Source organism: Pygoscelis adeliae, unplaced genomic scaffold (assembly GCF_000699105.1).
Source record: "Pygoscelis adeliae isolate BGI_AS28 unplaced genomic scaffold, ASM69910v1 Scaffold317, whole genome shotgun sequence".
Classification (NCBI taxonomy): domain Eukaryota; kingdom Metazoa; phylum Chordata; class Aves; order Sphenisciformes; family Spheniscidae; genus Pygoscelis; species Pygoscelis adeliae.
Genome location: NW_008825155.1, coordinates 976073 through 999800, shown reverse-complemented (window position 1 = coordinate 999800; position 23728 = coordinate 976073). Strand labels below are relative to the sequence as shown.

Here is a 23728-nt window from a genome sequence, read left to right as displayed (position 1 = left end):
ATATGATAAGATAAACTATTCAAACAAAATGTGTTTTAGTACTGCCAAGTATGCAAGACCATGTGTGCAGGTTATGTTTGCAAAGTGGAAGACTATTCTGAAAAGCAGTTTGAAAAGCATTTGTCAGGGTGAGGTCATAGTGGGTAACCATTTCAATTTGGGCTTCCAGTACTATTCTGACGTTAAAAAAAAATCTAGGGGCTTAATGTGTTGAATTTTATCATAATTTTATCATTAAAAAATTGGGAGGTGACCTGGTTATGGTGGGTCAATATCTTTGCGAGGGTAGGGAAGATACCGGAGGGATTTCCAGGCTAGAGGACAAAATTGTAACAGATGTAAGTGCTGGACAATAAATCCAGATAAATTCAAATTTCAAAATACATAATTTTTCAATGAAAATATAATTCATCATTTAAACAAGCTTCTAGGGAGAGAGGTAAGTTCTCCACCGCTATCTCCAGACATAGTCTTTTCTGGAAAATGTTCTCGTTTCTCAAGTTACTAGCCTCAGTGAAGGGATGACTGAATAAAATAAGGCTGATATTATACAAGTGGTCAGACTCTATGAGGTAATGATCTTTTTTTTGCCTTAAAATGTATGTAACTGCTTGTACAGATATTTGGCAATTGTTGATTGAACTTGTTTATTTTTGTGCTGAAGCCTAGCAATTATATTAAGCCTTCAGTGCATCCTACTGCCCACTGCTGGACTGCAACCTCAGAAATTTACGTGGGCTGTAAAGAAGGATATATTTTGGCAATTGATGCTGAGACACGCAGTGTTTCTGTTCTTCAACAAAAACCTCTACCTGGTAAGAAATAGCTGCGTTGTGTGTTTTATTCAAGTAGGGAGGAAAGTGGATAGATGAAAGCTTTTTTTGCTTTCTTCTGTTCTCCTATTGTGTACCTTACAGAAATTGTAAAGCTATATTGTAGAACCATATTTCTTTTATTAGTATGATAAACATTTGAGAATGTCTTTTGAACTTCTGTGTGGGTTTCTTTAGCACCCAATAATTGGCTTTCATTTTTCTTTGGAAAAAAAAAGAGAAAAAGCTCTAAATACATCAAAACTGATAAAATGAACAATAGTTCCAGAAGCCCAGATCTTATGAACCAGCTCTACTAGATTAACATTAAACTATTAATATACCAGCTATACACAGTCTTTTTACTATTAGTTAAGTACCAATAATTTATTTTATTTCGCATGAAATATTGGATTGTCCTCATTTAGTATGTTAGATAATGTTAAAACAGATATTTGAAGACTCATGCTGAGTCTTCAAACAACAAAACTGAATTTAATGTAATGTTGCTTAATAGAATTCCTAAGGTCAGCTCTTAAATAAACTATTTTCTAATGAAAACAAGGCTGTAAAGGCTATCAGGCTTTACTGCAGAAAGTATGAAGCACAGAGAGTAAACAGAAGATGCCTTTGGCTTCGAACAAAGAGATCTGCTTTTATTTTATTCTAGAGTAGAATAGAATTCTAGACTCGGTACATGTCCCCCAGATTGACTGCAACTTGCCAAGGCGATTTGTCTGCCCTATATATATTCCCACCCATCTTTTTTTCATGGGGACCTTTGGCAGGCTAGCGACTGACTAAAGTTTTCTGGCAACAGCAGCCCATTCCATGCCTTCTTTTTTCTGGGAATCCCGAGGTCTCTCCTCTGCTACCTGCCACATGCTACCCTTCTGTGCCCATTCAGAGGGCTCCCAAGATGAAGGACAGTGAGACACAGCCGGCATAAAGTGTTCTGGCAATGGTAACCTGTACCCTATCATCCTTTGCAGGGATGGAAGGTGTCAGTCCTACTGTGCACATGAAATTCACTAGTTCAGTCAGATCTAAGAGGAGTAGTGGAATATGCTTCTCCCTAGCACTAGAATTGGGTAACATCCTGTTATAGACCAGCATAGAACTGTTTCTCTAATAAACACTGAATCAGTGTTAATAGGCTGGTGATAATCTTGTTTTCTTCTTTTGCCATGTAATACATCATTTTTCAAGCTGCAGCAAGTATCCCTGACTTTCCCAAAGTACTGTATCTCTGTTCAGTTTTGATAGTTAACACAGAAACGGAAGGCTGCTCTTAAAAAAACCCAACAAACTAGCATTATTTCTCTGCTTTTGAAATTATCAGAGTTTTAAGTTTACCAAATCAAGAGTTGGAAATCATCAACAAATAAAAAGCTGAGGTGTGACCAGAAATATTTTTGCCAGTTCAGTAGAAGGCAACAAGAATATTTGCCATTTCGGCTTTTCCTTGGCCTGTATATTCTTCTTTGAGTCCTGTCCTAAAACTGTGTAACAAAATTGTCTGTATTCATATTGTACTGAAGCTTCTGCTTCATTTAAAACATACTGCAATCTGTATCTATTTAGCAGAATGCTTAAGTGCATGTCCAACTTTAAGCACATGCTAAATTCCTGTTACGGTGTTGCAAGCAGAATCATAAGCAGCCACAACATTTCACTTGGGCATTTTTTTCAGACTGACTGAAGTTTCCTTCATAAGTACATCAAATGAAAAAATCATGGTTAGAAATAACATACCAGAACTTAGCACTAGTAGATAGATAAATCTGCATCTGTATCACTCTCCATGCCAGGTATTGCTATCTCCCTTTTACAGCTGTAAGCTGAATCACAGAAAGATTGTGCCTGCTTAGTTGCATAGATGACAGAAATGGTGGATATTGGGGAAGAATGCACATTTTTGATTCAGTATGCTGAACCTGGCCTTCTGTTCAGTAGACTGGAATACAACTGACTTTTATTGCAATATTGACATATAAACAAGGTTGACGTTACAAATTGTTTTCTTTTGTGCAGAATACATGCGTAAAATATCGGACGTGGTGTCATATGTTCGTAGAGAAGTACAGAAAAAGAAAGGTATTTCCATGTTCAAATCAAGATAATAGATTTTTAGGCAGCACCAATGATGTCTGGGAGTAATAATATGTGAGTACAGCTGGAAGCCACTGGTTCGAAAAACTCAGCTCACACTGGCCTCTGTAAGACACATTGATGGCAATCTTTTATATGTTTACATGATAAATTATTAATAGCTTTTGTGCTAATAGACAGCCAAATTAATAACCTCAGGAGAAACAGCAGCAGTGAAATAATTTTTGTTCATTCTAATTTAAATTGGAATAAGTGATGCTAGAATAGGTTTCCTACTGCTTAGTTTTAGTAAGTTTTTTTAGAACTGCAATCACTTGTAATTTAGTTGAGTTAGGATTTAGGGGTTTGTTTCAAACACTTTGTTTTGGGCTTCACAGTACAAAAAAGATATTCATGTAATGGACGAAGTTCAGCACAGGGCCACAAAGATTATTGCAAAGTCTAAGTACATAGATGGACTAAGAGAACTATGTTTGTTCAGCCTGGAGAAAAGGAAAGGGGGGATTTTACTATTGCTTCAGCTACCTAATGAAAGGTTACAGAGAAGATGAAACCAGACAGGCAAAGGACACTGTTTGCATCAACGGAAATTCTGGGTAGATATTAGGAAAAAAAAATACTTTCACAGTGAAGGTAGTCAGACAGTGGGACAAGTTGCCCAGAGAAGCTATGGAATTTCCATTCTTGGGTATATTCAGACCTCAGTGGATATGACTCTGGACAACATGATCTAACTTTGAAGTTGGTTAGGAGTTTGGAGTTGGCTCTGTGCTGAGCAGGAGGTTGGATCAGAGGACTTCTAGGGTCGCTTCCAACCTAAATGACTCTATGATTCTGTTATTGACAAACTTTAATGTGGCTATTTAGCAGCCTTTACAAAATCAAATTATTTCTCAAATTAATTTCTAGTTCATCAGACCACAGTAGTACTGTCACTTCAAATTATGTATACCAAACTTCTCCTTCATTATCACAGAAAAAAGTCCAAAAAATATGTAGCCCATGGAGCCTTTTTACTCACAAATAGTAAATCATCCCAGATTTGAAGTTGAGCACATTGTTGCAATAAACTAAATTTGATATTTTATGTTGGTTTTGTGCTCTCAGGTGGCAAACCAAAGGATCTACAAAAACCAGTTTTATTTACCATGGCATTTTGTAACGAGGGAATGTACGCAGCTGGAAGTGTAAGGCATCCTTTATGCTTTTAACTTACTCTTATTGTGTGAAAATCAAAGAACATTCAAATGGAGTATATTTGCAGAGTTCACTGCAAAGAGAGGAGTTAGAAAAAAGTGGAGGGCTGCAGAACTATAAACTGTTTTGTTGTTAGACATGGACTGTTACTAAGACCTGTATTAAAGAACACCTTCATTTTTCAATGGATTTATTATTCAGGGTAAGAGTTATCTGGATTTAAACATAATAAAGGCAAATGAGACCATTGGTGATGGGATACAGTTAAACACTGTTACTTTAGAGATTTTCAGAAGTCCTTGAAGTTCAATTTGTCAGAGTGGGCTAGGATAAATGACCTAGACCTGATATGGATTTGTACTTTTCTGTGCAGGAGGGCATTTTATTCTTTTATCACATCAAAGATCTGCAGTATGAGATGAAAATCTGTGCTGATATCTTAAAACCCATATCCAGCCTCATATTCTGTCCTGATTACACCATACTTCTGCTTGTCACTGAACAGGTATAGCATTTGAGATAATAGCATTATGTAACGGGATGTTCCTGTGGTTCTATATGTGTATGCTGATGCTGCTAGTATGGAATGTCTGTAATGTAATCACACAAGTCAACAAATTATATCAGAGGTGAACTTAGTCCACCATGTTTTTAATGAAAGATTGGAAAGACTTTTAATGAAGCACAGAACAATTGTCTCCTACAGATGGTGGATTATAAAGTACCTAATGCTGAGATTTCCCAACAGAAATACTTGTGTGTGTACAGTGGAGTACATGTTCAGGGTCTCCAGTGTGTCCAGGTCACGTGGGACGTACTGTGCATGAGCTCTAGGCTTGATGTGTGCCCGCACAGTAAGAAAAGTGTAGCTTGGGTACATCAGACCTACTGTGGCTATGCAGTAGAGTTGTTCTGTACATGTGCCTGAATTTGTCTGGCAACCCAGTTCAAGATCCTTCTTTCACCAGCCTGATGTCCAGAAATCTTACACAAGGGTCCCAAATCCTCAAATTCCACATGTTTTCCAGACTTTAAATCATTTGGGGGGGGGGGGGGGGGGGAGAGAGAGAAGGAGAGGAGGTTCTGGGTTCAGGACAGCAGTGCAATGGTAACTCTGATCACACTCTCTCTCTGATTTCATTCTCCTTTTGTAAAATGAGTAGAGAAGTTCTAAAAACTTTGTCAATATTAGTTATTAATTGTTTCTAAGAGGCTTTGAGATCTTTAGGTAAAAACATCTCTTAAAGCTTAAGATTTATGATTTGTGTTTTATGTTGTTTTAGCATATTTATTGATTCCTGGCATAACATGAAATAGGGTGTTTTAAAATTATTTTATTAAAGCAGTTTTGAGAAACAAAACTTCATGAAAATGTGACTAGCTGGATCACTCTAAAATGAACTAACCTGATCTTCAGCTAGTGTAAATTAATATAATCCACTAAATTCAGCTGAATTCTTCTGGGCACTTTTTACCTCAGTTTAGAGTCAAATATAAAACTTCAAAGAGTGAAGCTCAGAAAGATGGGTATTTTTTGTTGAAGTCTTTGAAAGCTTTTAATGAAAAGTTTCATAGCCCAGTGATGGATTATTTTGCTTTATTTGTCAGGGGACAGTCTATACTTACAAACCTGCCCACAGTGGAGAAGCTGTCAAACTCTTGGACGCATGCAGCAGTTGTTTTCTGGCAGCTGATTTTCTTACTCCAGGGAACAAGTACTGTGTGGTAAAAAATTATATTCTTTCTTACATATATAATAGTGGCTCTTTTCAGGTAACCAATATGTTGCTAAGGTACAAAATCAAAAGCCTTGCAGAGGTTGGGACTGTTCTGGTATTTGTTACAGTTGTATAACTTCTCATTAAGGAAGTAAGTGGCATTAATTCAGGTATGGCCTATAAAAGGGTCAGGACTCGCCCTAGAATGCAGGGTGGATAATTCACAGGTTGCTAAAATGCCTTATTGGTTCTGCTGTTGATTTGTGTGACTCACTATAGTTCAGGAACATAGCTGAGCAAAAGGTGGATTCAATTCAGACAATAGATGTTGGAACAAGACATTTCTACTGATCTTTTCAGCCTTCAGCACAGATTGGAACAGCCTGAGAGACGCCTCTGTCCTGGGTCCAGGCACAAAGAAGGCCTTACTCATGGATCTGTCCATTCTGAGAAATTCCTTGCTTTCCTCCTGTCTTTGACTCCTGCAAGACATACATTTTAGCCAGCAAGTCTGATTCATCTGCAGGCCATGAATTCTTCAAGTAGCCAGCCTAGGAACCCTGGGGTCTTAATCAATTAGGTTTGCTGAATCTGTTTGTTTGTCATTAGCATAAATTTTACCTGACTCTGAATGAGTAATGTGAGGGTTGATTGATCTCTAGCCATACATTACTGTGGAATTATAAAATTGCCTGGATGTAAGAACTAAAGCGCGATTATGATATGCATAATTTTTCATGTGAGAAAACAAGACCTCTGCTTAAGCCCTTTCCTATGCAAAGAAAATTATAAGCAGGTTTTTCTATTGCTGGCTGAATGGTGGGAGTGCTAATACTGATCAAGCTTACATGTTTTGCCTTAGATTGTCTCATTCTGCTTAAAGACCATTCCTGTAGTTGCAGCAATTCACAAAAAATATTAAATGTTTTCCCTAGGTAGCTGTACCTTGCAGCAACTGGACTTAAAGGAAAAGCAAGATAATTCCAAGCAAAACCAGTAACCCTTGATCTGCTATGCTCAGACATTAGTTGAATTTATATTCTATAGAAGATGACTAGTCACTTCCAGGCTATTTGGTTATTCCACCCTGTTTTGACTATGTTTTTCTCTGTTCAACAGTCTGTAACAATTTCAGGTGAAGTACAAGTTTGGTTCCTGGAAGATGGAACTTGCCTCAGCAAGCTAAACCTTGATATTGAGGTACACGTAACCAGGAGCTTATATAGTGACTGATACTTAAAATTTTCTTTAATATTTTTCAATTTATAGCATAATATTCCACAGATTTGGATCAACCAGTGCTGAGGAAAGCTCAGTAGTGTCTTTGAACAAGCCATGAAAGAGATTTAAAAAAGATTATCTTTCAGAATGTTTCCTTGAACTAATCACGTATTTAAGTCAGCCATAAAGCAGAGGAAACATTTCAACCTAATGTTCTAGTGATGTGTCTTTAAGCCTGTACTTGTAAATAACAATCTAAATTTTAATGATATTACTTTATTAATTTTTTATTTTTAATGAGTGTCAGAACTGAAAGGAAAAGTTTCAAGTGTATAAAAACTAAATGCCTTGACTGATCTGAAAAACAGGTTTTAGGAATTGAGTTGATAGAAGTATTTCAAGCTGTTAATGCTTTGTCCTGATTTAAGATGCATTCAAACTCTGAAATCTGACATAGTAAGAAAAAAAATCCCTTTCTATAACAGCTGTACACATAACAGTGCATTCACTGTTTTATTTAGATGGAACTTCTTTCACTTAAAATCTGAGTAGTGGATATAATGTTTTCTTTCTGAGGAGCACAGAATAGCTTTTGATATGTAGATATGGAGCATAGGTAAAAATGCCTATGATGTCTCTAAAATCCTTTCTTAGTTAAAAAAAAAAGCTTTTTAAATAATCCACTTGGGGTTTCTTCTCCAAATTTTAGGGACTTTTAAATAGTAAAAGAAATTGCATATTAACATATAGCATAATATATAAAAAGATATGAAACTGTTAAGTATCTTTTACTTCTTAACTAGGCAACGGCTATGGCTTGCTGTCCCTCCTCCAACAGTGTTGCTGTAGGGACCAAAAGAGGTCAAATCTATTTCCTTGATGTTACCAAAGTTGAAGCTCCACGGGTTGTTCACAGAATTTTTCCTTCCAAATTTCCAGTGCTGTCTTTGCAGTAAGTATGTAGTAACAAGGGCAGGAATATTGTCAATTTCTTGCTTGAGTAATGCTGTTAGTTGAACACAAAAATTGAAGTTTTTATTCTAAAAATAACAAAGTAAAATACTTTATCAGCTTCAATTTTTTCCAACATATATTGAATTGCTTGCAAGAGGACTAGTAGCAGGATTTATATGAGAGAAATATAATAAACCTGTATTTTAAGAAGGTTTAACTGAGCACTGAAGGTACTGATGTATAAGATCCTTTCTGACAGATCACCATATGCAGTAATTATGCACAATTCCATGTATCTGAATTTAGAGGGTTATTTCTCACCAAATACAAATTTGACATTTTGTGAAGTTAAGTTTAAGCCTTTTGGTCATCCCTTCTTATGGGATGGATTTTTATTACCATTGTTAATTATTCATTTGCTTACAGTTCCAGAATTTACCAGTCCTCCTGTAATTAGCTCTGGTGATCAAAAAGGCTTTTATTTGGATGGGTTTTTTTTCAATTATTGAAAAATCTGAGAGTATTTTACTTCTACTTTTTAAAAAATAGAATGTATTTTGAACTGTTAAACTTTACTATAAATCTGCCTGTTATTTGGAGACTCAGATGTGATCTCTTTTCACGGTTACCTAAGATAAAACATTAAAACTAGATACAGAAAGCAACTTATTCAAAGTCAATTCAATGCAAACAAAGACTTGTCTATTCAAAATAATATCAAAATCTGTACAGTAGTTTTATTTTTAAAAAAGTTAACTTCAAAGAAAGATTTAATAAAGTTGTTAACATAGACTGCTATAGAGTATCATTAGCTTTAGATTGATCACCCACTCAATTAGAAATTGCACTTATAGCACTGGGCTTTATATCAGGCCCTAACCCTTTAAACCTAGAAGCTGAAATTTCAGTTGCGTTTATGCCCTCAATGAAGTCAGCAGACTTATGGAAGTGGAATTATTTGACCCTTTTTATTGACTGTATTGAACTGTTTTCTACTTGGATTTATCTTTTATCCAGTTATGATCAGAGTGGCCAGTTCCTCATCGCTAGAGCTACAGAAGGACATATCTTTGTTCTAGATGCCCGGCCTTCAAAATTATTCCAAGTTCTTGGATATGTAGGTAATACATGTAACAACATTAATTACATTGTGTTTTCACTATTTGCTGTATTTTAAGTATACTTGCTGGTGAGACTAAGCCACTCTCCTTCATTCTACTTACTTTTTAGGAGGACTAAACATATTCTTCCCACCTATTTCCCAACCATATTTTGTCCTGGCCAATCTTTTTTTTTTCTTCTGTAATTTTAGTTAGCAAATGCACCAATATTACTTTTTTTCCTAAAAGTCAGCTAAAAGCTAAAAGTCACAGGGAAGAGAATGGATTAGCTGACCAACTGATCACAACTCCGGCACAAAAGTAATAGTGCTGGCAAAGAATTAAGACCTTTGTGGCTTGCCATATGAGAACTTAGACTAAAAAACTGTAGGTCATGACAGCTGGGTGCAATCTCCTGTTACAAATGTCCGCCCCAGACGTCTTTAATATGGGGACTGCTGGAATTATCAGCTTTGCTGGTTGATACTGAAGAATAAAAAATGATGGAATTTTAACTCACAAAAAAATTCTTCTGAAATTTGTAAATTTGTTTATGCAGCCTCTCAATTCCAATAACATTATACTTACATCTGTGCATATAGATCTTCATCATAATTTTAAGTATAAAGGACATTATTTTATCATTTTAATTGGTTTGACAAACACAGAATTATATCTTCTTAGATAATTTTCAGAATTTGACTGTTCATGTTCTCACTGTCTGGCTGGCTTCTTAGAGGAGAGCTTTTCTGTGCTTTATCTGGCAGTTATCAGCAGACAGCCTCAAAATTGCTACAATTGAAGCTGGATGTAAACTCAGATTTGAATGTTTTATGTAATAATAACACTCCGGCGCTTAGCATTCTCAGCACCCGATGCCTCAAGGTGAAGTTGTGTGCATGCAGCACTTTCTGAAACAAGGTTGTGGCTTGTCTACTATTTTAAAGCAAGTTAAAAACTGTGTGGTTGAGCCGAGATGTATTCTGAACAGGGATCTCATTTTGTTTCGCATGATGTCTTAGTAAAAAACAATGTTACCATGATTCAGTAACAATTTGCATTGGTGTTCCCTACTTGCTTCAGTGTTGGCAGATGAGGTGCTGGATCTTTCTGTAGTTTCTGATTTCAAGAATGACTTAGTTGAAGTGGTTGTACTTCTTAATGTAGCAGAGGTCCAGCGAGCAAGACTGGAAATTTTTTGTCTATCTTCAGCACTCACAACGGGTAAGAGTTGAAATATATACTATGTAATATTTTTCTAAGACAAGAACATATTAATGCCATCCCTTAACACAAAATACTAACAATCTTAATCTCTTTCTTCATCTCATCTGTACACTCGCCTAGGACACCATTTCTCATACATCAGTCTGTAGACTTCTAGTCAGCTGAATTATTCCAGCAGAAAGACTGTGATATTTTCTGGGAATGCCAAGGAAGGAAGAAGTAATCCACTTGCAGAATCACAAAGCCACCACTTTACTACTACTACTACTACTTGTTGTTGTTATTATTACTACTGTGTGGGCAATGCCCAAAGCCAGCCACAAAGAGGCCTTGTGCTTGGCATCATCCATAGGCAGAGTAGCATATCAGGTGTTCAAAGTGGAATCAATCCCACCAGCCTCTTCAGAGAATTATTATAGGTATATAATAGCTCACTAGGAAAAGGTTAAAGGTTGATATATCTCAAAGAATAATGATTCCCTGTCTTTGTTATAGCTTTTCTATGTAAAAGCACCAAGGAAAAAGTCCACTATGTTTAAAAAATATTAACTTGTATCCCAATAAGGAATGTTACAGAGAAACATTCTATGAAAAAATTGGCCCTATGAGGAAAAGGGGAGAATTAAGGAGACTTAAGAATGGCATATCTCCATTCACCTTCTGGAAATCTGGTCCCACGTATCTGCAGTGTGCAATGTGCATATTGGGACATCACAGTTAGAATCTCTATTCATAATCTGGAAGTAAAATGAAGGGAACTTGTTAGTCTTTCACTAAATTGGGTAACCCTCGCTAAATTCTCAAATACTGGTCATGATTTCTTTTATATATGCCATCCTCAACTGTGAAACAACTCAGTAATTTGTTTGTGTCATTCAGGACACAGCTGTAATATTATAGCATTTTAGGAGTACTATAAGCAAGAAAAAATGGACCTCAGTGTCATGAGTGATCACAGAACTTTTAATTGTGTCTGATATTCCAGGAATATCTAAAACTGATATTCTAGGAATGCATTGATTTGGGGCACTTTCTGGAATCAGCTGGGAAACTAATTCAGTTGTCCTAAAAGGGCTTAAATGCATTAACTTAACTAAGGCACAGTGCAGGCTAATGTTGCGCTCGGTGTCCTCATCTATTCTACTCTACTCTACTCTGCTCTGCTCTACTCTACTCTATTCTATTCTATCATGCAGCCAACGCAGGACAGGCTTGGTTGGCAATGGCACTGTGCACTTCCAGTTTTATGTCTCTTCCATCTAAGAATTGCCCAATCAATATAGTTTGAGGTTTCAGTGATGTCTTCTGTCTATCACATTACAGCAAAAGGCAGCCTGTATTCAGTATTAACATCATTCTATTTTTATATCATTTTACTCACATTATACGCAAATGAATGACTAACAAAGCCTTTTGTGGAGAAAACTTCCATAAAACTGTTAGTAAGCCCAGTGTCAGATTTTCTAGTTATTTACATATAATTTTTAAAAGGCCTTAAAATTTACAAACTTTTAAAACAGTAATTTTCAATGAAGTTAATATTTTCTTCAAATATTCACTGATGTTGGGCTTCTTTTTGTGCCCAATTTTAGACATCTAAAATGGGGCTTTATTTTCAAAGTTGCTGAAGATCTACAGTTATTGCATCAGTCTTAATTTCAGATGTCTCTTTAAAGCTCAAATTAAGCAACCAAAAAGAAAAAATGCCCTTCTGAAGATGTGAACTTAAGTGTTTTAACCAATACCACCCAGGCTGCGTGTACTTCATGGCAGAGATGCCTAAACAAGTTCTAGATGAAAGCAGTGATGACATGAACCTCCATGCAAACTAATTAGCACTGCTTACATAACACCCAAGAAACAGGGTAAATTAGTGTATACAAATTGTCACATCACTGTGGTTAAACTGTTTCTAGTACTTCTTTACAGCTAGTAGAGCTATCTCTCTGCTTCACTGCAGTGCACAACCCACAGAGTTAGTGTTAAAGCTAGATATCTTAATTCCCAGTCTCCTCCTTGAAAACTCACATCATGTTCACTCCTTGCCGAGATTGGTTTTCATAATTACTTGATAGGTGTCCTGGTTTTGGCAGGGATAGAGTTAATTTCCTTCCTAGTAGCTGGTACAGTGCTGTGTTTTGGATTTAGGGTGAGAACAATGTTGGTAACACACCAATATTTTAGTTGTTGCTAGGTAGTGTTTACACTAGTCAAGGACTTTTCAGCTTCCCATGCTCTGCCGACTGAGAAGACTGGAGGTGCACAAGAAGCTGGGAGGGGGCACAGCCAGGACAGCTGACCCAAACTGGCCAAAGGGACATTCCATACCATGTGACGTCATGCTCAGTATATAAAGCTGGGGGAAGAAGAAGGAAGGGGGGGATGTTTGGAGTGGTGGCGTTTGTCTTCCCAAGTAACCGTTACGCGTGATGGAGCCCTGCTTTCCTGGAGATGGCTGAACACCTGCCTGCCCATGGGAAGGAGTGAATGAGTTCCTTGTTTTGCTTTGCTTGCGTGCGCGGCTTTTGCTCTACCTATTAAACTGTCTTTATCTCAACCCACGAGTTTTCTCACTTTTACCCTTCCGATTCTCTCCCCCATCCCACTGGGGGGGAGTGAGCGAGCGGCTGCGTGGTGCTTAGTTGCCGGCTGAGGTTAAACCACGACAATAGGTGAAGCACCTGCATTAGTGGTAGTGATGCCTCTTCCTCCCTGTTTCTTTTTTCAATCTTTTAGATAATGATAAGTATGTTAATGAACAAGGAATGCTTAACGCTAGTGCCATTAAAAAGGAGCAATATGATCTGGATTACCCTTTGAGCTCAGCAGTCAGATTGAAGGATAACATTGTGTATGGCTACTGTACCTGTGCACCTTTCATCTGTAAATACCATCTCTCTGAAGAGGTAATTCTCTGAAGCTGCTTTATTTTGGGTGGTGGTTAAATACCAGCAAACAAAGGCTGTAGATGAAGTGAATATAGCAGGATATTATCTTAAAGAAATCCTTTCTGCACTAAAAATACCTACTCCATCCATAAACATCAACTTTCAGTATCCTACCACCTGCTCAGAAACCTGGCAAAAGCAACCTCCTTGTTCTATTACAGAGAAAGCCAAATACTGGTTCTTAAAACTCATACAGCTTGCAGGCACTTCACATGTAGCTTCTGTATTGGAACTGTGCTCTTGTGCAGTCTGCTGAGTAACCTGAATATCCAGCTATTGAAGGAACTGAGCCAATGTGAGTGACTCTAAGACGCAACTGCAAACCCAGTCCAGCACAGCCCTGCCTCGCAATGAAGTACTGGGGGCCTCAGGAATCCACTCTCATTGGCTGCTGATGAACTGGAGCTCTCTGCAGCTCATAGGTCTCCCTCAGTTTAAGAGTCAGGTCGAGCAAAAAGTTGAATTCCAAAGGTGAGCATTCCTCCTTGACAAGTCCTATACTTTCTGAGCCAAGAAACTCCAGGCCCAAACATACTGAATACAAACCCTTTTGAAGAGATGAGAAGCAAATCAGCAACATAGCAATGGTACTGCTTCCTGAGCTCAGTAATCCAACAGCATTTTAAATTGCAACGCATGTGATAACCCACAAAGCTCTCATTAGTCTTCTCAAAATAGGATAGATATTTCCATCATCTCAACTGCTGCTAATGTTTTGTTTGTTTGGCAGAACATGTTGGAAGATCCATCAGTATTTTTGTCAGAAAAGAGGACTCCTAGCAATCAGTTTGGATCAGGTTTCCTCTGTTTATCACCCAACAGCCGATGGCTGGCGTCAGCAGCAAAGGATGGTGTTTTGTTCATCTATCATACTTTTACTATGGTAGGTAGGCATCCAGGCAAAGGCTTTGTTTGGTTTACATGAGAAAGAGGTGTGAAAGCTACTTTCTTTCACTGTAAGCTTTTCTTCACTTGAATATAAGGTGTTCCAGAAAAATTGATGTTGAACATAAACTGACATACCATTATACAGTACAATTGTTATAGTGAATGTGAACACGATCATACGAACTACTTACTTTCTTCTCCAGTAAATCTTAGGGTAGATAATTTTACTACTCTTCTTTATCTCCTGCAAAATCAATATACTACAAACTTGCCCCATCTGTAGTCAAAAATTTTAAACTCATAAATCCTAGTCTTTTATGTACTTTGTATTGACATTTTGGATTGACTTTTATCTAAAAATAACAAAGCATAATTTACAGACATATTCCATTAGAAAAACGTATTTGCTGATACTGCTTCTGTGACTTTCTAGGATATACTTGCAGAAAAGCATTGTCACTCATATCAAGGAGGGGGAATCAGATCCGTGGTATTTTCGCTGGATGGCAAATTCATCCTCGTTAATGGTGAAAATGATGGTGCCCTGGTGTGTCTGAAATGGAAGTATGTATAAAGTGGCAGACCAATATTGATGATGTAAATTCTTATATCCTGACAGACTAATTTTTGCATCTACTTGTGATTCTAGACTTCCTTTTTATTATTCTCAAAGTAAGGAGAAGAATTGGGTAGAAATAAAATCACTCCTCTCATCTTTAGAGGTGGTCTCCCTAGCCCATGAAAAGTCTCGTACTTCGGGTATGGTTGCAATACAAGATACAGGAGTATCTTCTGATAAGTATTGCCCATGGTGACCTTCTTATCACTCTCAAATAAACCATCTGGAAGGGGCTCTCTGGGGATGTAAGGGATGTAATCTGATGAGATACTGTTTTAACTCAGTGATTAGGAGACATCACAGCTTTAATGGGAATTCAACTGTGGCTATAGAGAGCTCTTAGGAGACATAGGAATAAGAGACACTGAAACTACGGCTTTTCTGTGGTATAACAAATGTTCAGGTAGATGCATAGATTAAAGATGACTCCGCCAGAGCAATATTTCTAATCTGGGTAATCCATCTTTCAGAATTTCTAATTCTCTGGAAACTTCACTTAATTATGCAATTCTAGAACTCAAACAATATTGAATTATATGTAAAAATATTGAATAGGCAGTTTTAAATAACTTAATAATTGTGTTATAAAGAATATTTAATAGTTCATCCTTTTCCATAATACACAAAAAATAAATCTGTTCCCTTTCTGTTTACTAGGAAGATAAAGAAAATTGAAGTTAAGGAAGCTGCTTTTCACTGGCGATCTCTTCTTGCTATACTGAACAAGTCTACTTCGAATGAAAATGTTGTTTTAAAATCTATGGCAGAATGGCAGTTTGACCCAGAATCCACATCGGAATCACTTCCAGAAGAGAAATTTAAGGTGTTTTCTTTATTTTTATGGGGGAAAAAAGTTTGATCATTACCCTAAAATTACACATGATAAAAACTGTCCTGAAAACAAACTCTGATCCTTTTGTAAAAGTAGAAGAATACCTCTGAGGGTAGGCTGAATATGTTTAATTATTAATTTGTGGAATAGTATTATCAAGGAAATGGAATAGTTATGGGAAGATGAGATTCACATCTTCAATTTCACTTGGTTTCTTCAGCCACAGAAAACTGTGAAAGTCGGTTTCTCCTCATGTAAAGTTATGTGTCATTCCCAGTGTGATGTTACTGCTATACATTGTGTGTTACTAGTCATGTATTTTTCTGTTGAAATCAAGCAAAGCAGTGATTACAAATATAAGTACAGTCAGCCCATTTGAGTCAAAATGCTTTGCATAATAGCAAGGGTTTGCAGGATCAACTCTGGGGACTGGTTAGGGAATAAAAATGGTGTAACACTCTCTGGAATTTAGTGGTGGTGGTGTTGCTTCTAATGTGAGTCCATTTTTTATTTCATTTCTGTCTCTCATTCTCTCTAAGTACCTGAGATGGATGTTTATATCCTTAATTTCAGGAGGTACCACTTAAATCTTCCAATGTAGAGCTGACAGAAGAAGATGGAAATGTCACCAGTGTGTATTCAGCCAGTACCAATGACATGACATGGATAGGTCAGAAAGTAAAGAAGGTACTTTCATAGAACAAGTATTAATCAAAGCCAGAGTTTTCAAGAGTCAGTAGTGATTTGGGGTGACAAATTATATGCTGTGAAGTAATCTAGTTTCTAAAGCTTTTCTGACATTTGGACCTCTCTTTACGGCATTGCGATCTAGCCTTTTAGAAATCCTAGGTCAAGGTTATAAACACATCAGAGAAGGTACCTAGCACAATAGGAGCTCTAAAGACCAAAAGACCACTTCTACACAAAGAGTAAACTAAAAAAAAATTGCCAGAGAAATTGGCTTCCTTTAGAAACTTCAAAAGACTTTTTTTCTTCTAAATGTTAAAAAGTTGCACAGAAGATTATTACCAGAAACTAAGCAGGTGCTTTTTTCCTTCTCAAGGGCCAGAATAACAAATTCTACAGCACTGATAAATCAATACTCAACAACATGGCATTAATTACAAAACCCTTGAGGTTTATTTCAGGTTAAGGTTGAGGGGAGTATGTTATGTAACCAAAGCTTTTTGTAAGTAAAAGTGCATCAAAGATCTAACTGTCTACAGAGAGGGGATTTAGCGCTTTGTGAGCCTGGAAACTGCTATGCTAATGTTAGTATAGATTATTTTTTCCCAGATATATGAATTATGGATGCTAGGAGGTTCTTTCTGATATGAGCCAGAGCTGTGTATTTTGTCCAGCTTTTGTTCAGTGATCATAGAATCATAGAATCATTAAGGTTGGAAAAGACCTCTAAGATCATTGAGTCCAACCGTCAACCCAACACCACCATGCCCATTAAACCATGTCGCTAAGCGCCTCATCTACCCATCTTTTAAATACCTCCAGGGAAGGTGACTCAACCACTTCCCTGGGCAGCCTGTTCCAATGTTTAACCACTCTTTCAGTAAAGAAATTTTTCCTCACGTCCAATCTAAACCTCCCCTGGCGCAACTTGAGGCCATTTCCTCTCGTCCTTTCGCCAGTTACTTGGGAGAAGAGACCAACACCCGCCTCGCTACAGCCTCCTTTCAGGTAGTTGTAGAGAGCAATGAGGTCTCCCCTCAGCCTCCTTTTCTCCAGGCTAAACAACCCCAGTTCCCTCAGCCACTCCTCATAAGACTTGTTCTCCAGACCCTTCACCAGCCTCATTGCCCTTCTCTGGACACGCTCCAACATCTCAACGTCCTTCTTGTAGTGAGGGGCCCAAAACCGAACACAGTATTTGAGGTGCGGCCTCACCAGTGCCGAGTACAGGGGCACTATCACTTCCCTGCTCCTGCTGGCCACACTATTTCTGATACAGGCCAGGATGCCATTGGCCTTCTTGGCCCCCTGGGTACACTGCCGGCTCATGTTCAGCCGGCTGTCAACCAGCACCCCCAGGTCCTTTTCCGCCAGGCAGCTTTCTGGCCACTCTTCCCCAAGCCTGTAGCGCTGCATGGGGTTGTTGTGGCCGAAGCGCAGGACCCGGCACTTGGCCTTGTTGAATCTCATACAGTTGGCCTCGGCCCATCGCTCCAGCCTGTCCAGGTCCCTCTGCAGAGCCTTCCTACCCTCGAGCAGATCAACACTGCCACCCAACTTGGTGTCGTCTGCAAACTTCCTGAGGGAGCACTCGATCCCCTCATCCAGATCATTGGTAAAGATATTGAACAAGACCAGCCCCAAAACTGAGCCCTGGGGAACACCGCTTGTGACCGGCCACCAACTGGATTGAACTCCATTCACCACAACAGGTGGTGGTGAATGTCCTATCACCAAAACAGGTGATAGGACAGAGCAAAACATCTTTGCTTTCTGGGTGATCTCAGGAGTGACTTTCCAAATTATGATGCAGTTTCACAAGTGGCTCGAGTCAATCTAAGACATATTGCCACTGAAAGTGGTGTCTTCTCCATCCCTCTTCCAGACATGTACTCCTGTTTCTGCTTTGATGCTGGCACTCATGCATTGGTGTCTCTGTTGGGATTTTTTGGCAAATTCATGTGACTGCATACACACGAGTACCACATGACTACTAGTATCAGCTAGGGACAGGTGATGAGAAGCAAAGGTTGAAGGGCAGCAATGTGGTCCTAGGTTGTTTTAAGCTGCTCGTTAATGTCCTAAGAGACTTGCATCTGACTTTTAGAGGATGGAGTCCATCCAATGTCAGAATGATACACTCCTTCCTTTCAATCAATAGCCATCATCCTACTTAAAGTTGTAAACTTATTTTAGAAAGCAAATTCCAGAGGTGCAGACTAATTGCAAAATTTTCCCTAAGAGATGAATTGGCAAGTCTGTAGGAGCAAAGAAAATTTCACAGCTTCCAGAATGAGTAACAGATGTTGGTTTACTTGTGTCTTTAAATATCCCACTGGAAATGCTTAGTGACAATGAAAAATCTAAGGAATATAAAACACTTAACAAATTCTGGCAGTAGGCTTTACGGAGTTCAATATGTCTGTAATCGTTGCACTTGTAATTACTTCTTTCTTTAATATGTTCTTTCTTTTAAGCTCTATTGCTGTACAACCAGTTTACAACTTGACCTGGTTGTACAGTCTTTTTTCTCTTGAGCAATTCTAAGAATCATCCTATTGAGTTAGGCTTATGTCTGTTTCAGTTATTAATCCCTTTGGAGTTTTGTTTTCTGTACAGATAATGTTCCTTTAGATTATTTCAATCTTTTTTTCTCTTCTTGTCTATTTTTGTCTTTTAAAAATATTTGTTGTATGTCAGGTCATTAGAGAAGAGACTCAGAGGTTTGCTAACCAGAAGAAAGAGCTGCAAATGGGAATTAAAAAGCTGCGTAAAACTGTGAGTTTCTTACAAGGATAATGGCTCAGCTTACCAGTTTTGTTTACAAGTACACTTCTTTTATGGCTATCAGCTGTAGTGCTCAGTTACATTTTTGTCATAAACTCTGAGCAGACAGGTAATAGAGAGACGTGCTTCTTCAGGGACTATACGCAGAATCTGCAGGGAACTACTGTCTGGTTCTCAGTTTCCTTTGCTCCAAATAAATATTTTGTACCACCCTTATACCTTGAGCAATCAATCCCCTCAGCAGACTAGTTTCTGCCTATCTAACAACCTTCCATTATAGAAACTACTGTCCTCTCTCCTTCCTTCTGTTTCCTTCCATAAACACTGCTATCTGCTGAGGATAAGGCAGAGGGTCACCTAGAGCAGTCTGCCCAGGACCATGTCCAGACAGATTTTGATTATCTCCAAGGGTGGAGACTCCGTGACCTCTCTGGGCACCCTGTTCCAGTACTCAGTCACCCTCACAGTAAAAAAGTGTTTCCTGATGTTGGAGAGGAACCTCTTGTGTTTCAGTTTGTGCCCATTGCCTCTGGTCCTGTCACTGGGCACCACTGAAAAGAGCCTGGCTCCACCTTCTTAGCACACTCCCTTCAGGTATTTATATACATTGATGAGATTCCCCCCAAGCCATTTCTTTTTTAGGCTGAACAGTCCCAGTTCTCTCAGCTTTTCCTCATATGAGAAATGCTCCAGTCCCATAATCACCTTCATTGGACTCTCTCCAGTATGTCCATGTCTCTCACCTCCCTCAACCTGCAACACTCTCAACACAGCCCAGGATACCATTAGCCTTTTTTGCCACAAGGGTGCATTGCTGGCTCATGTTCGACTTGGTGTCCACCAGGACCCCCAGCTACTTTTCTGCAAAGTTGTTTTCCAGTTGCTGGGCACCCAGTATGTCCCGGTGCATGGGGCTGTTCCCGGGTGCAGGATTTTGCACTTCCCTTTGTTGAACCGTATGAGATAGAGAACAACTTAATAAAGTGATAACAACTTAATAAAGTTCTCAGAACCAGAGAATAAAGAATTGTGTACTACAGGTTCTTAGAAAGTGTACATAACTTCACATATAACATCCAAATCAACTTTAAGAGAAAGATGAAATATATTCACATAGTACTCTCTGTCACTAGCTACAGGCAGCACATTCTACCAGTTACCATGAAGCAGTTAAAAGTGGAGGCAATTAAAATAATTTTCACCGATATCAAGTTCTATAGTGTTAAAAATAGCATTTCCTCTATTCACATTCAAATTACTTTTTATTCCTTATACTTATTTTTAAAAAAACAGATTCAGAAAATGATGCATGAAAATGAACAGGTGCCAGACATTGAGAAACTGGAGCAGGAGGAGTTCAACCTGGATATAGAGGAACAGGAAAGAGCACAAGCAGAGGCTGAACAAGAAGTGGCCAGGGTATGATAGAATGGGGGGAGAACATTTTAAAATTAGCAGTGAAAAGGAGAAAGAATGATTGAAGAACAGAGGATGATCCCAAAGTTGCTGTTCACTGCTGAGAAGCAGGAAAGCTTAAAAGTATTTAAGTCACTTTTTGAAGCAGGTGAAGCTGCTGATGCAGACGTTGCCAATTGGAATATGATCTATGCTGAAAACTATAAATCTGATGCTGTGGCCTTGGGCACGTTGCTTAAGTTCTATAATGCTTTTCTTCCCATATAAAATGATGCCTTTCAGTAGTAGTAGTGTGCAATGTAGTTTTTGGAGAAGATAGCTGCAATAGTCTAAGATGATGAAATATTGGTAATTCATTTCATCTGTTAGGTTTATTTCGATAACTCAATACAAATTGCCCATATCTTGTTATTTTGCACCACATCTTGTTATTTTCTTTCTGTATCTTGAAAGGTGAGGAAGAAGATTGAGATGGAGAATTTAGCCAACCGCTATTTGCAGGATGTCATCAAACATGGGTGCTGGGATGCTATGTGTGTAAAAGGACGTGCAGTTAAGGTAACCTCTGCTTTCTAACTCATTTTCTGCAGTAGTTTATTGATTGCTTAAGGTACAGAGACAAAATAAACAGAAGTATAACACATTTCTGATTTGCTTATGGTATGGGAAAAAACTTACTTCTTCCCAGGGCTCACGCAAATCTTTCATTCTGTTAATTTTGTCTGAGCCTGCCTGATTTTACCTTCTAAGGTGGACAAGAGTGCTGATAAGCAAATAAGCAACTCTTTAATTCCTTGATCTCAGAGAATATCTTTATGCAGTGTTGCTAAAAGGAGAGGTAAATATTTTTCTGTGTGCAGTCAGTATGACTTCTGCTACACAGAACATAAAGGCAAAATTTAACCCTGATTTTGCCTATTTTAAACAGAGGGAGATTAGTCAAACTGATTATACTGGATTATCTCAAGGGTGGTGAAAGACCAAGTCATTTTACCAAAAATCTAGTTCTGGTTGAATTCTGTGGATAAAGAAAGAAGCCATATCCATAGATTATTAAAAAAAAAAAAAGAAGGAAAAAAGCAAATTTTAAACCAAACATTTCCACTACCAAAAAGGCAAGTGTCTTTTTGTCTTACCCCTGTATTTTTACTATATTGTCTATATTAATTGATCCTCAATTTTATTCCTGACTTTAAGAAGTCTTTATAACTGTTTAGCATTCAGGTATTGAACAAATGAATTTATAGGTGCATTCTGAAGAACTTTTTACTTTGGGTTTTTGTTTTGGTTTTTTTTTTAAATTTGAACAGTGCTTCCATATGGATGGTGAAGTGAAGAATTATCCACTGAAGGAACGTAGTGAAGAAGAGCTGGAAACTTTGGAGAAAGTTCTCCGGTTAAAGAAGATTGAGACAGCTGATCTTAAGGTACAATCTCTTTGAAGTACTTCATAAAGGCATTTCAGATCAGGATGTTCTGAATTGGCATCTTAACCCTTCTTTACATAGATACATTACTAAGGTCCATTTTCTTGCTGTAGAAATTGTCCAAAAATTTTTAGAAAGATAAATAAAGATGAAATGTTGTGTTTTTACTCAGAACAAATTTATTAGTATTAAAGAATCACAGAATAGCTGAGGTTAGAAGAGCTCTTTGGAAGTCATCTAGTCCAACCCTTGTAGGGCAATTTACTCAGGGCTGTGTCCAGTCAGGTTTGGAATATCTCCAAGGATGGAAGATTCCATAACCTCTGGGCTACCTCTTCCCGTGTTTGACAACCCTCACAGGAAAAGTGTTTTATTATGTTTAAGTTGGATGTCCTGTATTTTGATGTATACCCATTTCCTCTCAACCTGTCACTGAGCACCACTGAGAAGAGTCTGGCTCTGTTGTCCTTACTCCCCACAATCAGGTTTTTATATGCATTACTAAGATCCCCCCAAGCCTTCTCCTTCTTGAAGCTAAACAATTCCAGCTCTCTCAGCCTGTCCTCACATGTTAGATGCTTCAAACCCTTAATTGTATTAGTGGCCTATCACTGGACTTCCTCCAGTATGCCCACATCTTTCTTGTACTGGGGAACCTACAAATGGATCCAATATTCCAGATATGATCATTTCAACTCGCATTATTTTGATCATTGAGCTTAACTGCAGAATATAACCTCTAGAATTTTTTCATACATGTGCCACTGGATCGTGTACAAAATTAACACAGTTATCATGTTTGTGATATGCAGGTTCAGAAGAAAAATCTTGAGATTGAGTCTGAGATTGTATTATCTAAGGAAGAAGGAAAGAAGGCAGAAGAAGTAACAGCTGATGATACTGCATCTTACTGCCTGATTGGAAGTCTGAGCTCTCAGTATGGTGGCGACACATCTATCCTATACCACCAATGGGACTTGCACACCAGGGAGCAGAAAGTCAATCAGATAGTATTATTGAAGGTGATGTCTTCTTAAATTTGTATTACAGCAGTGACGCTGTCATCATATCTGTTGGTTCTCACAGCAGTGTTAGCCACTGTTAGATCTTGGGCATACTGACACTATGCAATGGAGAGTTGCACAGGTCTCTGAGTTACTGAGATGAAAGCTGATAAATGCACATAGTGCAGTAGAGCACCATGTGGATTTGCCAGCTCAGGTCTGGAAGAAAAACATTTTTATGAAATTGGTTACCCAATCTGAGGGTATCTGTATTTGCCCACTGGTGCTTCAGTTTAAGAGTTTGTATAGCCAAAGCTAGCTCGCACATCTCAGTGTGCCCTGTGAAAACGTGACCTTTTTCCCTATTATTTGCTGCTGAATGAAAGATCAGCTGGATCTTCACACCATTTCCTTTCTCCCCAGTCTTACTATCCCTTCATTTGGAGTCTTCAATGTTTATGTTATTTATTGTTCATTATGATCAGACTCTCTTACCCTGGCCAGTTTATTAAGTAGTAAACATGCTACAGAATAGGCTTCTTATGAAGATGATCTACAGGGGTAGAAGTGGTTAAACTACTATAAAGCACTGCCTCCTCAGAGCTCTTTAAGGCTCTAAATGGTAGCAGAGCTCAATGATTATGCATTGTAGTACACAAAATCTAGTAGATAACACTAGTGTTTAAAGTAGATGGGGAAGTGTTGTGGTTTAACCTCAGCTGGCAACTGAGCACCACACAGCTGCTCGCTCACTCCCCCCTGCTCCAGTGGGATGGTGG

The 23728-nt window shown here is 38.2% G+C and overlaps 1 protein-coding gene across 1 annotated transcript in view; it reads left to right on the top strand.

Annotated features, from left to right (window-relative positions):
- CFAP43 (cilia and flagella associated protein 43) overlaps positions 1–23728 on the top strand; it is a 53408-nt gene that overhangs the window by 14880 nt on the left and 14800 nt on the right. Inside the window, exons 8-26 of the mRNA XM_009328453.1 lie at positions 665–815; positions 2847–2909; positions 4032–4111; positions 4495–4626; positions 5730–5846; positions 6959–7039; positions 7864–8012; positions 9032–9135; positions 10198–10338; positions 13078–13247; positions 14020–14172; positions 14611–14741; positions 15454–15619; positions 16202–16315; positions 19016–19093; positions 20396–20521; positions 20972–21076; positions 21829–21945; positions 22758–22967. Of these exons, the coding sequence (XP_009326728.1) occupies positions 665–815; positions 2847–2909; positions 4032–4111; positions 4495–4626; positions 5730–5846; positions 6959–7039; positions 7864–8012; positions 9032–9135; positions 10198–10338; positions 13078–13247; positions 14020–14172; positions 14611–14741; positions 15454–15619; positions 16202–16315; positions 19016–19093; positions 20396–20521; positions 20972–21076; positions 21829–21945; positions 22758–22967 (2388 nt within the window). The remainder of the gene's footprint in view (positions 1–664; positions 816–2846; positions 2910–4031; positions 4112–4494; positions 4627–5729; positions 5847–6958; positions 7040–7863; positions 8013–9031; positions 9136–10197; positions 10339–13077; positions 13248–14019; positions 14173–14610; positions 14742–15453; positions 15620–16201; positions 16316–19015; positions 19094–20395; positions 20522–20971; positions 21077–21828; positions 21946–22757; positions 22968–23728) is intronic.